Raw genomic sequence first — 17796 nt, forward strand, 5'->3', positions numbered from 1 at the left:
CTGTGGCCAGATACTTACACAGCTTTTCTGCAAAGTCTTGTACCCGGGGGCTCGCTACTCTGGCTTCACAATAAAAGTGAACGTAAACATAGTCTTATGCAAATTCAGGCGTGTTGGTTCCTCCAGGGTGCAGCAGTTAAGTTTCTGGAAAAAAACAAACAAATGGTGATGCTCCAAGAACAAATGTGAGCTGAGCCTTTGACCCTCCAGATTGTTGTTGATCTACAGCTACCTTCCTCCGGTAGGGATCAAGACCTCCTGCTGAGAGAGAAGAAGCGGGAGTCCCATTAGTAGGGTCACAACATGTCTGGAGAGCGAGGGGTGGCACCCAGTTCACCGTGTGCTGTATTTGAACCAGCAAGGTTCAAGCCCCCGGCCCCCCAAGAGAAGAGACAAGCAAGCTTGTGTTCTTTTAGAACGGACTTCTTCATACAGCACATAGTTATGACTGTGGAACTCACCCCCCACAAGGAGGAGTGATGGCCAACTAGGATGGCTTTAAAATAGGTTTAGACAAACTCATAGAGGAGAGTTTACTAGGCATGCTGGCGATGCTCTGCCTCCATATTTGGAAGCAATAAATGCTTCTGAATAGCTGTTGCTGGAACGTTCGGGAGGGCAGGGTTGCTGTTGTGCTCTGCTTGAGGGTTTCCCAAAAGAGGCACCTGACTGGTGATTGTCTGTACTACGCTGGGCCCTCTTTGGCCTGATCCGGCAGGCTCTTCTTAAGTTCTTAAGCAAGCATGGAGGCTCCAAATCCAATATATAAGATAATTTTCCAGTATTTTTTTTTTAATGGGGCACCCATATTTTCTGAGACTGGATGGCATTTCACGTTAAGTCAGATTGACAGCATCTCTTGAGGTTTTCCAGCAAGCTGAGCAATTTTGCATCCTCTGCCATTAAGTAACAGAGCCTGCTGTTTCTCCCCCATTGTCAGAGGGGGCTAAAAACCAGGTCTGACACACGTTTTCTTCCTTTCCCCTTTTTCTTTCCCTACCTTCAAACACCTGGCAGGTTTTGCTGGTCAGAACTGTGAGGAAAATCTCAATGACTGCCCAGGGAACAACTGCAAGAATGGAGGGACCTGCGTGGATGGGGTGAACACCTACAACTGTCAGTGCCCCCCTGAATGGACAGGTAGGGAATGAAGGCCAATATCCTTGGGTGGGGGACAAGGGGACAGGTGAGGGTTTGGCTCCAGGGAGGGTCATGGTCAGGGTTTGAAGACTGGCTCAGCTGCACCCTTCCAATCCATTCTCTGTTCATAGGGAGCACGTAAGATGCCAAGATTTTAATGCACTTTCAGACCTTTACAGATTTATGTTGAAAGTTATGCATTATGAAATACGCAATACAGTTGTACCTCAAGTTGAATGTGCTTCGGGTTGAGCGCGTTCGAGTTGCGCTCCACGGCAACCAGGAAGTAACGGAGCACATTACTTCCAGGTTTCGCCGCTCGTGCATGCACAGTCGCTCAAAATGACGTCACGCGCATGTGCAGAAGCGGCAAAACGTGACCCGCAGACGCGTCTTACGTGCCGTTCGGGATGCGAACGGGGCTCCTAACTGATCCTGTTCGCATCCCGAGGTACCACTGTATTAGTGTTGTTATTGCCATTTTATTAGCCTTAGCTACAACTATTATTGGTGTTGCTCTTGCTACCATTAATAATGTTGCTGGGGCTTATCCCACATTACACCTCCTCAAAGTAAGCCTATTGAAATTGGTGAATTTGACTCGCTCAGGTCACCCAAATTTTAGTAGGTCAGCTCTGCATAGGACTTAGCTGTAAACAACCCACTCTTACAATTACCACGATTGTTACTGAGGACCTTGTGTTATATGAGTTAAATAAGTTTGCTGTCTTTTGACAATGAGGGCAAAGATAATTTCCAACTCATCTCTTTACTCCGCCCCACTGCTGTTCCTGCGTTGCAGGGGCTGGACTAGATGACCACCCCTTGGGTCCCTTCCAACTCTTCCAATTCTATGATTCTGTGAACCTCTTCCAGGCCAGTACTGTGCAGAGGACGTGGACGAGTGCCAACTGATCCCCAATGCTTGCCAGAACGGGGGCACGTGCCACAACACCCATGGCAGCTACAACTGCGTCTGTGTCAACGGCTGGACAGGCGAGGACTGCAGCGAGAACATTGACGACTGCGCCAACGCTGCCTGCTTCGTGGGAGCCACCTGCCATGATCGTGTGGCCTCTTTCTACTGCGAGTGCCCTCACGGACGGACAGGTGCGGATCAAGGGAGCTGAATGCAAGGTCCCAGCTCCCTCTCCTGTTGGTACACGAAACCAGGGGTGCCACTTTGGGGTGGGTGGCCATGGGACTTTTGAGAGAGGGAGGGTCGGAGCCCCCCTGCAAGCATTCTTCTCTAAGCACCTGTGCCCGTTTCCTTGCAGGTCTGCTGTGCCACCTCAACGATGCTTGCATCAGCAACCCCTGCAATGATGGGTCCAACTGCGACACCAACCCAGTCACTGGCAAGGCCATCTGCACATGCCCCTCTGGCTACATGGGGCCTGCCTGCAACCAGGATGTGGATGAATGCTCGCTTGGTAAGTGGGCACAGGGAGGACTTGGCGGGGAGAAATACCAGTGGAAAGGGTCCTGCGTACTCTGTTCTAGCCTGAAACCCAATGTAATACAGTCAGCACACAGGAAATAAAGAAAGCATGCCTCACACAAGGACTTCAGAACAAAGCAGATAGCAAAATGCAAAATAACAACAACAACAACAACTGTAATCTGGAGTTAGAATCGTAGAGTTTGAAGGGACCCTCAGGGTCATCTAGCCCAACCCCCTGCAATGCTGGAAACCCGGCTGACAGAGTTACTCGCTGAAAATGCTCTCTCTTGGTTTCAGGTGTTGGTTTTTTCTCACCGATAGAAATTTAGCTGCCATTGATGCCACTGTTTATGTTTTTATCTTCCATTAGATTTTTAACATAAAGTTGCACTAACCTTGGTCAGCAAAGGGGCCAAATTTATTCTGCTGCGAAACTCCAGTTTAGTAATTGCAGGACAGATATACATTGTTTTGTGGATTCCAGATCCTGATAGTTAACAGGGGCATAGTACCTTGAAGGAAAGAGGGGAGCCAGCATACCTGCTGTCTCACAGCACTTGGGATATGGGAGGACATTGAATCTGCCCAGAGTTAACACTCTGCATTATTTAGCAACATTTGGACCCCCCCAAAATAGGGAGGTAGCTAGAGCAGGTCATCATAAGAAATACTCAAGGAGTACAGTGGTATCCTGAAACCCAGCTCAGGAGACTACATGCAAACAGAGAGTTTGGGGAAGGACAAGGCCAGGAGCCAGAAAGGTGCAGGCTGGGAGGTCCCGATCCATGGCCACCATCCCCAGTCATGCTCTGTTGCTTCCTTTGGGAGCTACTGCTTCTCTTCACTGTGTTTTGTGTGTGTGTGTGTGTTCAATTTGGATTTGATTTAATATTTGTTTGCTGCTTTCTGGGAAGTGGGGGGGGGGGGAGAGCACAATGGCAGTGCCAAGCTCAGAGCACTCACAACAACAACAACAACCGTGTTACAAATGAGCAAACAATATTTATTGTATTGAAAAACTCACGACAGCATATAGATAAAGCAAAGGCGAACACAGGAGTAGTAGAGAATTAACACAGTTCAGTACAAACTCGGAAGACCAGTAATGCTAATATAGAATGTTGATTATGTCTTTTTAATGGTTCTGAACCCAACAGGTGCCAACCCCTGTGAGCATGCGGGGAAGTGCCTCAACACAGAGGGCTCCTTCGAATGCCAGTGCCAGCAAGGCTACTCTGGCCCCCGCTGTGAGATTGATGTGAATGAGTGCTCCTCAAACCCCTGCCAGAATGATGCCACCTGCCTGGACCAGATTGGGGTCTTTCACTGCATTTGCATGCCAGGTGAGTGCCCAGTTCTACATACCACCCAGGAGGTATCCCCAGCAGTGTGCCCTCTAGGTGTTGTTGAACTCCCAGCTCCCTTTATTATTCACTTACACACATACACACATGCCACCCGAAGGAGTTCAAGGTGGCATGCATGGTTCTTCCTCTGCTCCTCATTTAATTCAACAACCCTGTGAGGTTAGGCTTAAGCTAAGAGGCGGTGACTGGCTCCCAAGTTCCTGTCTGGAAAGCTTTGTGGCCAAGTTGGGGGGTGGGGGATTTTAACCCTGATCTCTCCCAGGTCCTAGTCAACACTCTTAACTACTGCATCAAACCTGACTCTCAGCATAGCCAGTGCTTGTGAATGATGCTGGGAGCTGGTGCTCCAGCAGCAGCTGCAGGTCACCACATTGACAGCCTCTGTTACAACATATTTGTATGTCAGTTTGTGCCTGCACTGTGTGAAGCCTGATGCCTAGCAGAGAGGTGGCGTCTGGGCATATTCTGCTTCGACGTTTGCCATACCTGGACTTCTCCTACCAATGAAGTAAAGCCATAGGGTTGGTGCAGCTACTGAAAAGGCCCTGTCTCTTGTTGCCATAAGCTGTGCCTCCCTCTAGGGTGGGACCATAGAGAAAGGACATTTCCTTCTGATCTTAGGAAGAGGGGCAGGTGGGAACCCCATGAAACAGATCAGCATGCTCTTCTGAGATCTGGGAGAGACTCGGTTTGTGTGGGCTGCCTTTACACTCTTGAGTAACTCGTAAGAGAGCTGCCTCCTAAAACACAGGGTGCTTTGGTCTTGGAATGCCTGGGTTTTAGGAAGTTTAAGAGGCTCTGCCAGGGAAACAAGCAAGCTGCTTTGACCCTAGCCTGGATGCACAGGCTCAGAGCCTTTTTAAAAGTAATTGCCTTGGTGCACCCCAGATCCCCTCCCTTCTGGGCTGCAGGAGTAAGTGGGAGGATGGAAGGTGGCAGCAATTACCATAGAGTAAAACCCATTGGCAACACTGCAGGGCTGTTGTGTTGCAGCTGGTCAAGGAAGGGGGTGGGAGAGCCTCGCTTAGGCGCGCGCGCACACACACACACACACACACACACACACATGTATCACATCCTGAACAAGAGCAGTCCTGATATGTGTGGATGCACTGCAACATTTTGCTGCCACCAAAATGCAGGAGAAAGTGGCTAAGCAGAGCCAGGAGTCTCTCCTCCACCATAAAGCCAAAGGAGGAACTGGCCTTGCCAGCATGAGCCATTTGCTGCTGGCTCTTTGAGGCACGGACCTTTTTCTGCTATAGGTGTGCTGTCCTCTCAGCATGCATCAGGGGAGCTCCTTTAGGCTTACCTTTTCTTTCCTTGTCGGGAAACTCCTTTCAGGCTACGAGGGCATCTACTGCGAGATCAACACGGATGAGTGCGCCAGCAGCCCCTGCCTGCACAACGGGAACTGTGTGGACAAGATCAATGAGTTTGCCTGCGAGTGCCCCAGAGGTACTACTGGAGCGGGGTGGGGTGGGGATGGAGGGGCATCGATCTCTCCGCCTTCAGTGCAAAGCCTTTGTAGTGAGAACGGAGCTGCAGTTAATCCACCACCCAGAGGCAAACCTTGCCGGCAGGTTTGAAATATGCTCAGAGTGGGCAGCTCGGGGGAAATTGGATGCTTCTCCTCTGATGTCTCTTAATTCTGGCAGTTCCAAGGGGCTCCATGCCTGCATTTGAGGTGGAGGAATGTGGTGTTGAGATGTGGGTTGCCCTGTCTTTGAAGGAGTGTTGGGGGGGGAGGCCTGCCACTGCTGTTAGCCCTGGTAAGTAAAGGAAACCTCTGGGTCCAAAGGTCCAGTTTACCTTTCAGGCAGGGGGTATCTCCTAGCCTTACCTAACGAAGCCACCAGAGGCTTAACCCTGGGGTTTTGAACCTTGTGCATGCAAAGCAGAAGGCTCCATGCCACTGGTGGCTTTTTCCTCTAAAAAAGGAAGTAAGGTTACTAGTCCTCATGATTCTAAATAAAGGGAAGGTTTAAATAGAAATCTGCCTTGCACAGACAGAATTTGCACTGTGTTCAGGACAGAAAGACCCCCCCCCCCGCGCCGCATCAGAGGTGTTGTGTCTTTAAATGCCAGTTGCTGAGGGGTGGCTAGCAAAGAAGTGCTATTGTGCTCAGGGCCCTGGTGTGCACGTCATGTGTGGATGAGAGGAGTGTGCACTGGGAAGCTTGGGAATCACCCAGGCACACTCATCATCAGGCAGACAGGACTGGTTCCGTTCTATGCTCAGTGCCTGTCCTATGGAGAAACTGAGTTTATCATTTGGTGTGTGTGTGTGTGTGTGTGTGTGTAAAATTGCTTTGTCATTACAAGATTCCTAACAGCAAATATAATTTAGGGTAAGTAGTTGTGACCACAGGAAAAAACCAATGACCTCTGTGGATCCTGTTACCTTTTTAGAGGCTGCATTCACTCGGTAGTTTATTTTGCCTTCATGACGTTTGCTCTGTGTTATATTTGAACTTTTGCATGAGATGAAAACCAGAGATATAGCAGAATACAACCGAGGTTTCACTCTCATTTCTGTGTTATTTGCAAACAGACGTTTCTTCTGGAAGCAAGTAACACAGAGATACATGTTAAAACTTGCTCTACATTCCACTAGATTTTTAGAGGTGGCTTCTTCGCCATGTTAAAGCTCATATATAATGCAGGAATCAACAGTTAGGGAAACTTCAGGAAAATGGGATAAACTGTGCTGGGATTACAGCCTTCTCTATCTTCCTGGAAGTGGATTTACATCGTGTGAAAGCTCAAATATAACATGGAAACTAGCAGTTGGGGAAATGTCAGGAAAAGGGAATAGACCAGGCATCAGCAGACGTTTTCAGCAGGGGGCCAGTCCACTGTCCCTCAGACCTTGTGGGGGGCTGGACTATATTTTGAAGAAGAAAAAATGATTTAATTCCTATGCCCCACAAAAAACCCAGAGATGCATTTTAAATAAAAGGACACATTCTACTCATGTAAAAACACGCTGATTCCCGGACCATCCGCAGGCTGGATTTAGAAGGCAATTGGGCCAGATCCGGCCCCTGGGCCTTAGTTTGCCTATCCATGGAATAGACTGTCATGTAAATGCAGCCAAAGTTATGCCACAGCAGCTTCACAACAAGCCTCTGTGCCACTTTTGCAGAGTTAAGATGCTGAGGGTGGGGGTTAGGGGTTCTACCCTGTTGATTAGAAGGGGCTGTTACTTTGGGGGTTGTTTTGCCCCATTCTGACACCCCCCTTTTTTGTGCAACTCAGAACAGCAAATGCACACACCTCTCCTCTCAGCATAAAGAGACCTTCAAGCCCAGCTCCACTTCCTCCTTCATCTGGGAGATAGAATGAAAGCGAGGGAGCGAGAAACTGAGGATTAATTTAAATAATGGCAGGAACAAGATTTGCACTTATAAAGGCCCCCCTAGTTGGGGAATAAGTTGGTGAGGGGGAGCACTGGGAAGCTGGGAGAGGCAGAATGAGAGGAAAACTGGATGGATTTAAATGAGGTGATGCAGTCCACAGGACGAGAGAATGGGGGAGAGGGCTGGATAATCCATGAAATGGGGCTTTGGGGGCTTTTTGAAGTCGAGAGGCCGGGCTTTCCGTCTCCTCCTCCTCCTCCTCCTCCTCTGTAGATGTAAATAAGATGTTCTCAGGGAGAGCCAGTCCAGCGCCCATTCAGAACCCCAGGCAGCCGTCTCCATGGCGATGGAGAGCGAAGGCCCTGAAAAACTTGATTTGGGGGCTGAATGGAGGGGAAGCAGAGCCCCAGGGTACAGAAGGCTGGCACCCCAAGTGTTGATGTGGAATAGTTGCCACAGCAAGCCACAATTTACTAGCAAGAAGAGGATTTGAAGGTCCCCCTCCCCTTCAGCATCTAATGGGAAGAGTTTCTGTGTGTATGGGTGTGTGAAAAAGCCACATTTTCAAGCTCTTTTTTCTTACCCTGGTTGTAGGGATAGTTTTGGGGTCCGTGTGTGTGTGTGTGTGTGTGTGTGAGAGAGAGAGAGAGAGAGAGAGAGAGAGAGAGAGAAAGCAAGCTTCACATTCACACCATAAAGCACTATGATTCCACTTTGAGGAGTCATGGCTTCCCCCCAAAGAAACCTGGGAGCTGCTGTTTGTTCAGGGTGCTGTAAGTTCCTAGGGAACCCCTCTATTCCCTTCATGGAGCTACAGTTCCCTGAGTTCCCTTTGAAGAGGCATTGATGGTTAAACTGCTCTAGGAATTGTAGCTCTGTAAGGGGAATATGGGGTGTTGCTTAACAACTCAACCCCCTGAACAAACTATAGTTCCCAGGATTCCTTTGGGGAAAGCCATGGCTTTTCAAAGTGGCATCACAGTACTTAAAATGTATGGTGGCCAGAGGGTGCCGGTGGTGGGAGAGAGAAGACATATTGGCTTTCTGCAGTGAAGTGGAGCAGATTTCTACTGCTTCGGTGCTGCAAACTTCCCAGAAACAAAATGTGTAACTAAGAAGGTGCTGGAGACAGAGAGAGTTGGCTGTCGCTTTCGCACCTGGGCACTGTGCCAAGTGGGGCAACCGAAAAAAGGGGGCAGTCAGGCCCCCATGACATGCTTTTTACGCTCTCTAGAGAAGATTTCCAGAGACAGGACAAGATCTTGGAAGGGGGAGCAGTGCCCATCTGTCAGTTTGCATTTTCACATTTCTGGACATTTTTTAAAGGGGTTGAGGATGGGGGGGGGCGGGATACAGCTTTACCCTCCAGTTTGTGGGAAATCACAAGAGTTAGCGTAATTGTCCGCCCCGAACTGGGTCTCCCCCGCCCCACTTTGGGGCTGAGGATGTTTGTGGGAAGGCAGCTGTGAAGTGTATAATGACAGCCTATTCATCAAGATATTTCACAGAAAAGGTTTTTTGGCTTTTATTCCCAACTCCTCTGACTGTCCCTTGGGTACTCCTTTTTTAAAATAAAAGTGACTGGGAAATTCAAGCAGGGTGTCTGGACTGCATCCTGACTAGATAAAGATGTGCACAAAAGGGGTCACCGCCAGCTAAGCACTACTGAAGAGTAGAACCATTGAAAACTGAAGTTAGGAATGCCCGTAATTTCCAATAGATCTATCTTGAGTAGAACTAAAATTGAACTTAAGAAGAGCCTGGCTGCTGGATCAGGCCACTGGCGCCCCTCTATGCTGGCATCCTGTTCTCACTTGTGCTGAACCAGATGCCCGTATGGGAAGCCTGCAAGCAGGATCTAAGCACAAGAGCCCTCCCTATGCCATGGTCTCCAGCATCTAGCTCAGTATTGTGTCCAGTGGTTTCATGGAAGTCATGTTCCCAGCCCCACCTAAAGATGCAACTGGGGACTGAACCTGAGACCTTCTGCATGCAAAGCAGTGACTCTGTCACTAAGTCACAGCCCTTCTCCTAAAGCCCCTACAGTTTCCCTTTCTGGTCACCTAGAGGTATCCATTACTTGCCACAGGTTACTGGGCAAGAAGAGGCTTCTCACCTGTGGAAGAGGTGGGAGCCATATTTGTTCCTTACCAGCAAGGGATAGAAGGAGGGTGACCACTGCAGGGGTCTCAACCACCCTGAAGTCGGGGCTCAGGCCAAGCTCAGCCTCTTTGTTTCCCGGCAGGTTTCAATGGCCACCTGTGCCAGTATGACATTGACGAGTGTGCCAGCACCCCGTGCAAGAATGGTGCCAAGTGTGTTGATGGCCCCAATGCCTACACCTGTGAATGCACTGAAGGTAAGCAGGGTTGGGGGTGTGGGATCTCTGACCTCTTCTGGAGGGCAGGGATTCTGGGGCAGGGGGCAGGCCACTGCGGAAATAATGTATTTCATTCCGCGCAAAGGGATTTTATTTATTAGACTTTTATATTGCTTGTGCTAAAAGAAAGTCTCTAATGTGCTTTAGTATATATTTTGTAACATGCCTTGATTGAAAACAAAACCCTTCTGTGCAGCACAAAAATGCTTAAAACAAATCATCAATAAGAAGAATAAACAACAATAATTTAAGAACTGTTTTAAAGGTTAAAAGCACAATGAACTAAAGCTTGCATCAACTTTCTAAATACCTGGTTAGGCCTGTCTAAACAAAAATGTTTTTAACAAGTGCCAGAAAGAGTACGGTGAAGGTGGTTGCCTGATGTCACTAGGCAGGGAGTTCCAAAGTATACTGCAAAGTAATACAAAATAGCATAACATAGTAGAGAATGTTACTCAATGTTGGAACAAGAATTGTAAAAAAAACCCCACACACCGTAAAGCACTGACTGAACATTGTTAACAGTGTCATTAAAATCGCCCATATCCCCAGGAGAATAAGGGCTTTTATTGGAGGAGGGCTACCTGGAGATTCTGGGGGCTGTATACCACAAAGCTCCGACCATTCGGCTAAAAATAAAGTAAGATTCTAGTCCTCATAATTCTGAAGGAAGGACTGAGTTAAATAGTTACGTTGGGGGCACCATATACTGAGACTGACCCTTGGTGCAACTAATTCATTACTGTTTGCACTGAGTAGTGTCTATTTTTTCTTTTTCTGCATTTCATCAGACATGAGTCTAATACACACTTTGCTCGTAAAGCCAGGCTACTGCCTATTCTCTCTCTGTATGTGTGTGTTTGGGACGCAGGTGGCGCTGTGGGTTAAACCACAGAGCCTAGGACTTGCCGATCAGAAGGTCGGCAGTTCAAATCCCCATGACTGGGTGAGCTCCCCTTGCTCGATCCCTGCTCCTGCCAACCTAGCAGTTCAAAAGCACGTCAAAGTGCAAGTAGATAAATAGGTACCGCTCCAGCGGGAAGGTAAAAGGTGTTTCCATGCGCTGCTCTGGTTCTCCAGAAGCGGCTTAGTCATGCTGGCCACATGACCTGGAAGCTGTACGCCAGCTCCCTTGGCCAGTAAAGCGAGATGAGCGCCGCAACCCCAGAGTCAGTCATGACTGGACCTAATGGTCAGGGGTCCTTTTACCTTTACCTTATGTGTGTGTTTAAAAAACCTCTAAGTCCTGCTTCTGTGCCTCTTGACAGTAGCCTGAGAGGCAGCAGTTTACCAGCCTTCTACTGATTCCATGGTCCCTCTAGCTCAGTCTACACTGGCTGGCAGCAATGGCACTCCAGAGTTTTCAGGCAGGAGTTGATTCCAGCCATACCTGGAGATATATGTAGGGATTGAGCCTAGAGGCCTTTTGCATGCCAAGTAGATACCGCCATGACACTTCCTCAGATGTTTCTGAAAGGCCTAGAGGGGTCTCAGTTCGGCTTGCAACCTAGAAATGCTTTCAGGAGGGGAGGAGCAGGAGCCCTGGTTCTTGACTGGTGCAATGCCAGGGTCCCTGGCACCGACAACTGGTGGCACCCCCTCCAAAAAATATTTGGACTCTGCTTCCATTTCCTCCCTCTCTCCCCCACTCCTCATGAGTTTTGCTCTGTGCAGCACCTGACACAATGGAGGCAGCCTCCCCCTCACCTTGGCTGAAAGCCAAACATTGCTGGGGAAGGGGGTGTTGTGTGCCAGCCATTGGGGTCTTTGCCTCTGGTCTCCTCCTTCCTTCTTGGGCCCCTCGCCTCCCCGCAAAGGAGAAAGCGGGGACGGAGCAATACAAAAAACAGGCCATTTCCAAACCCTCACACACACACATACACACAGGGTTTTTTTGGGGGGGTAGCAGGGGCCGTGTGCACTCGACGACTGAAACTCAAGTAGGTTTGGGGACAAAGCCGACGCCATGAGCCGGCAGCAGTGAACAGAGGTGCTTTTGTGGGGGTCCTCCGCTAAAAATCTTCCAGCTGAACAGTCTCTAATGAGCATCTTGGTCTCGTCGATGAAAAGCTGAGATGTGGATTTCGTTGATGGGGGAGGCCTGTGGGGAGGGGGGGAACAGTCAAAGCCTGACTTTGTCTTCCTTCCAACCCCCCTCTTCCTCCCCCCACTCCCGGCTTTTGTCCTCCTCCCTCCTCTGTCTCCCGGCACTTCTCAGTTGCTATTATCCCTCCATACAGGCAGCCGTACATGCAGCCGTTTGTCCCAACCGAACCCGCACCTCCCCCTCCCGTCCTGGTCCTGCCCTTTTGGATTCCGTGGCCAGCCTCTCTGAGCTGCATGCAGACAAAGTGGGGAAAGAGGCTGCCTCTGGGCTCCTGCGAAAGACAGGAAGAAAGGGGTAGTCTGTGCAAGGGGAGCCATTGTGCGCTCCTGGGGACAAAGCCAGGCTCTCTTTGCATTCAGTTGGGAGGCAGTAGGGAGGGGGGGGTGCAGCTCCTTCTCCTTCCTCCGATCGATAGGGAACCTCCCCTCCAAATCCTCTTGCCACGCGCTGTCTTCCCTTTGCAGCCAGGGTGCCCCCTATCCATGTCTTGGCCATGCTGGCTGGCAAAGGGGTTGTTAGCTGCTGGGCTCAAGGGCACTTGGTGTGTGTTTGGTTCAGCTTCTGTGCCCCAGGCTCTCTGTGGGGGCTTCCCCGGGAACTCATCTGTATAGGAAGCTGCCTCATGCTAAGTCAGACCATGACATAGGAACATCAAATGAGCCTCTTGGATCTGGCCATCTAGCATGCTGTTTGCAGAGTGGCCAACCACAGTGGCCCACAATCAGGACCTGAGCACAAGAGCAACTCTCCCTTCCTGTGGTTTCAAGCAAATGGGATTCAGAAGCATTGCTGCCTCTGACCGTGGAGGCAGGGTGCAGCCATCGTGGCTAGTAGCTGCTGATAAACCTCTTCCTCTTCCTTCTCCATGAATCTGTCCAATCCTCTTTTAAAGCCATCCAGGTTGGTGGCTGTCACTGCCTCCTGCAGGGGTGAGTTCTGTAGTTTCACTGGCCTCCACTTCCTGCACCAGGCGCTGATTCCAAACCAGCTTCAAGGTCACAGCAATGAGAAGAGCCACCTATGATTCCTGTAAGGACTGGTCATACTGGTGTTCTGTGATCCCTTAGAGAGAGGAGGCTCAGTCCACAAGAGGCTTTTTGGCTGTGCCCCACCAGCCTCTGGAACACTTTCTCATGCGAAACCCACCTGCTGCAGACATTGACATCTTTTCAGTGCCTAGTTAAGACTTTCCTCTCCTTGCCCCCTGCCCAGGCTACTCAGCTGCTGATGGAATTTGAAAAGTTTTGAAAAGTTTTTAAACTTAATTGCAAGTTGCCTATGGGTTGCCCTGTGTTGGTTTTTGTTGTTGTTTATTAAGCTTACAAGTTGCTTTTTTACAAAAATAACTCAAATCAGCTTATAAGGAAATAGCACGTACATTAAAACCACCAGAAAGGTAGGCTCTTAAGTGCAGACGTGTTTCATATCTGGACCTCACAACTCTGGGGTTTAATATTAATGCACAAATGGACAACACGTCCAAGAGAGTCAAACTAACAATCAAGCCACTACTGTTCAATCAACCTGGTATAGTTCTGCGATATATATGCAACATCGATAGAACATGGTTATAGGCTCTGAGGACACCTGGCAACTAGTGGAATGGTACATTTGTTTAAATCTTTGAAGTTAATTGTAATTAAATGGACATTTGGTGCTTCTGCAGGATGAGGGTGACACGGTTTAATATTCATTGTTGCTTCTTGTATAAATAAGTGAAAACAATAACATTTGGGGGGGCAGTATAAAACACAGATCTGTGTTGGGGTGGCTGACTCCCAATTTATTGATTGACTGATGGACTGATTGTCATGACCTGCTTGGTGTTGTCTCCTCCTCAGGCTTTTCTGGCCCCCATTGTGAGACTGACATTAACGAGTGTGACCCAGACCCTTGCCACTATGGGACCTGCCAAGATGGCATTGCCACCTTCACCTGCCTCTGCAAGCCAGGCTACACGGGGCGTCTCTGTGACATGAACATCAATGAGTGCCAGAGCCAGCCTTGCAAGAACGGGGGCACCTGCCAGGATCGGAACAACGCTTATAACTGCCTCTGCCTCAAAGGGACGACAGGTAAGAGCTCTCAGGGGTGTTCACTGCAGCAGTCTTTTTGTAAAAAAAATAAATTAAATCCTAAGGGATGTTTAAGTAAGGCAAAGGCTCAGGACAGACAAAGGAAAGTACTTCTGCACTCAGCACATAGATTAGCTATGGGAATCGCTCCCATTTTCATAAGGGCCACATCATCGCCATTCTGTACTTGCAAGGAATTGATCCAGCAGCATGGCAGCACCTCATGCCCACTCGGGGATGTCCCAGTGAGAAGCCCGCAAGCAGGAAATAAGAGCATAAGAAGAGCCTGCAGGATCAGGCCAAAGAGTGCCCATCAAGTCCAGTGTCCTGTTCTTAAAGTGGCTAGCAAGGAGGACAAGAGCCCTTTCCCCTCCTGTGGTTTCCAGCAACTGGTATTCAGAAGCATTGCTGCCTCCCAACTGTGGAGGCAGAACATAGTCTTTATGGCTAATGGCCATCAATAGCCCTCTCCTCCTCCATGAATTTGCCCAATCCTCTTTTAAAGCTATGCAAGTTGATGGGCATCACTGCCTTCATTGGGAGCGAGTTCCACTGGTGACGGAAGAAATCAAATCTTCCATCATTCAGCTCCATTGGACACCCACAGAGTTCCAGCATTACAATAGAGGGAGAAAAGCTTTTCTCTATTTACTTTCTCCATGCCATGCGTAATTTTGCAAATTTCTACCATGCCCTCTCTTGCCTTTTCTTTAAACTGAAAAGTCTCAAATGCTGCAGCCTTCCTCAGGTGAGAGGCTCAATCAGCCCCTTGTTGCTGTAATATCCAGCTTGGGTCTCCCATCGTTCAGCCTGGACACTGAGATCCAGCTCCAAGAATCTTATTGTGAGAAGTGAGGTTAAGGGAATCAGGCAGAAGGCCTTCTCAGCAGCCATGGCCACACAATGGAACGCTTCCCAGGGATGTCAAGGAGATAAATACCTGACTTTTAGAAGACATCTGAAGGCAGCCCTGTATAGGGAAGTTTTTAATGTTTGGTGTTTTACTGTGTTTGATGTTTTAATCTGTTGGAAGCCACCCAGAGTGGCTGGGCCAACCCAGTCAGATGGATGGCATAGAAATAGATTCTTATTCTTATTCTTATTCTTAAGGGCCCAATTGCGAGGTCAACCTGGATGACTGCGCCAGCAATCCGTGTGACTATGGCAAGTGCATTGACAAAATCAATAGCTACGAGTGCACCTGTGAGCCTGGATATGCAGGTGAGGAGCAGCAGGGGATCATAGAACCATAGAATTGTGGAGTTGATAGGGACCTAAACCAACAATGGTTGCGTTGCAGTGCAATGCAGGGAAGCCATTCTTGTACTGTATTGGGTTTTCTTTATGGCTGTGGTGATTGGTTCTGGGTTGTGACACCGGGCCAGCCTGTGACCTCTTTCTCTTACCCAAACTTCACAGGGAGGATGTGCAACATCAACATTGACGAATGTGCCAGTAACCCTTGCCACAATGGAGGCACCTGCAGGGACGGCATCAATGGCTTCGTTTGCGTCTGCCCAGAGGGCTACCATGATCCCATGTGCCTCTCAGAAGTCAATGAGTGCAACAGCAACCCCTGCATTCACGGGAAATGCAATGATGGCCTGAATGGGTAAGCTTCTGGGGAGGCGGCTCTGGGGCTCTCTGCCTGGCATGGGAGAGTTCCCTCTGCTGTCTCACATGGTCAGATGCAGCCCTTGCCAAGCTGAGAGTAGAGCAAGGGGAGAGGTTCTGGGGTCACTTCCCAGACAGGCATCTCTCAGGTTCTCATAGTCACTTGGTTGGGCACCATGACAACAGGATCATCAATAATTATCTATTGATTTATATGAGGAAAAAAAACCATCTAAGAGGTTTCTATATAACACAGTAAGACAATTTTTAAAAAGAGAAAGAGAAATGTATGTACAACATTAGAAACAAAAAATATAAAGGAATATACAAAGGAATACATCATGGAAGCTACAAAATGACACTGAGCAGAAGGCGAAGTCTAAGAAATCGTACCCAGCATTTTGGTTACAGAAGAAAAATTTTTATCGCTATCCTGCACATAACGATAGACAGTGGTTTAGAAGCTCCTTGTTGCAATTCCAACATCACATTTGGTGGAGCATGCTTTTAGCGTGGTCATCCAAGCAATGAAATCAGATTCCTAAATGTGGTGATTTGAAACCAGACATCGGGAAACTGGTATCACTTCATGAAGCCCAGGCATCACATTAAGAATTTGCTGCACAGTGAAGGAGTTACTAAGACTCTTGCTAAATGACTACCAGATGTTGAAAAGCTGGTATCCCTGCATCAAGTTCCATCAATTTTGTTGATTTAATTAAACTCAATAGTTTTAATTGGATTTTTAATAAATGTGCAATTAATCGTTACTGTTTTGAATTTTATTCTGCTGTTACCTTCCTTAGAGAGTTGTGAAAACCACTTCTGAATAATGCTTTTTATAGGTTAGGGGGCTGTGGGGATGAATTGATGGAGCCAAGGGCACGGTGGCCCAACAAAATTTTGGGAACCACCGCTCTGTGTCTAGGGACAGTCTACCTCTGAATAACCGATGATGGGGAACAACAACTGGAGAGTGTTCTTGTGCTCAGGTCCTATTGCAGCATCTGGTTGGCCACCATGAGAACAGGATGCTGGGATAGATGGTCCACTGGCCTGATCCATCAGGCTCTTCTAATGTTCTTTGAGTCTACTCTGAATAATTCTTGGTTTGCATTATCCTCCAAGCATCCGTAAGAGATGTAGTCTTCCTGTGACTGCATGGAATCTATGGGGTCAGAGGCAAGTTGCCCCTGAATGCCAATTTCTAGGAATCAAAAGTGAGGCTGTTGTGCTCAAGTCCTGCTTGTGGGTTACCGAATAGTGGCATCTGGTTGGCCAAGTGTGGGAACAAGATGGCTGGAGTAGATGGGCCATTGGCCTGACCAAATAGGCTCTTCTTATGTTCCTATAACAGCGACCATACACCAAGGAAAAGAGAGTCCAGAGAGGTTTCGGGAAGTCCCAGCTTAGTAGAACAGCAGACATTTGGAACCAAAGATTACAAGATGGATTACAAGATGGATCTCTGTTGAGGGTGGGGGTGGCTGCTGCAGACACACAGTCTGCACCAGCCCTTTTAATTACCAACTTGGTGGCCCGCCAGATTCTTTGGACCACAATTCACCTGTCAGGAGCAGGAGTTGTGTCATCCAAAACATCTGGAAGCCTCACGTTGGTCTTCACACATGCACATGCTCAGGGTGGGGCTCATGCGCGTTCTGCTTCTTAACGACAGCTACAAGTGCGATTGTGACCCAGGCTGGAGCGGGACAAACTGCGACATCAACAACAACGAGTGCGAATCCAACCCTTGTATGAATGGTGGCACCTGTAAAGATATGACCAGCGGCTACATCTGTACCTGCCAGGAGGGCTTCAGCGGTAAGAGGTCTGGGGAGAGCGGACAGGGAGTATTTGCCCTGCCTTGAGCACACCATAAAGTGTGACTGGCCCATGGTGTAACAGGTAGTGTCATTCTGCAGTCCAGTCAATAGGTGGCACTAGACTTCCTGGTTATAGCTGGGTGGAGATTTCTGGTCAGTCTTCTTGTTTTTGTTTTTTTTGCTTTTCCCCCTTTTTTTGCTTTTTGTTTGTTGTTGTTGTTGTTTTGAGAGAGAAACAATCGAAACTATTAAAAGCCAGGAGAAAACAAACCAGAAGGAAGAAAATTCGATTAAATGGAAGGATGGGGTTTCTTCAGGGGGCATCGGAGGCTGTATAAAATGAGGCTGGGGGCCACAGGTTGCCCACTTCCAGGTGCTCCGAAGTTTTTGTAGCCAGTGCTAGTCCTGCTCTAGAGTAAACCCACTGAAATGAATGAGCCTGAGTTAGTCATGGTTATTAATTTCAATGGGTCTGAGAAGG

The 17796-nt window shown here is 48.5% G+C and overlaps 1 protein-coding gene across 3 annotated transcripts in view; it reads left to right on the forward strand.

The window, feature by feature from the left end:
- NOTCH1 (notch receptor 1) overlaps positions 1–17796 on the forward strand; it is a 99280-nt gene that overhangs the window by 41336 nt on the left and 40148 nt on the right. For all 3 annotated transcript variants that reach the window (XR_014164883.1, XM_081897735.1, XM_081897736.1), the window contains 10 exons: positions 1018–1140; positions 2017–2250; positions 2418–2573; positions 3742–3927; positions 5296–5409; positions 9559–9672; positions 13642–13875; positions 14986–15096; positions 15295–15487; positions 17168–17313. Coding sequence is in view for 2 of the 3 variants with exons in the window: in XM_081897735.1 (XP_081753861.1) it covers positions 1018–1140; positions 2017–2250; positions 2418–2573; positions 3742–3927; positions 5296–5409; positions 9559–9672; positions 13642–13875; positions 14986–15096; positions 15295–15487; positions 17168–17313 (1611 nt within the window). In the remaining variant the exon portion in view is untranslated. The remainder of the gene's footprint in view (positions 1–1017; positions 1141–2016; positions 2251–2417; positions 2574–3741; positions 3928–5295; positions 5410–9558; positions 9673–13641; positions 13876–14985; positions 15097–15294; positions 15488–17167; positions 17314–17796) is intronic.

This window comes from Podarcis melisellensis (assembly GCF_964234715.1).
Source record: "Podarcis melisellensis genome assembly, chromosome: Z".
NCBI lineage: Eukaryota > Metazoa > Chordata > Lepidosauria > Squamata > Lacertidae > Podarcis > Podarcis melisellensis.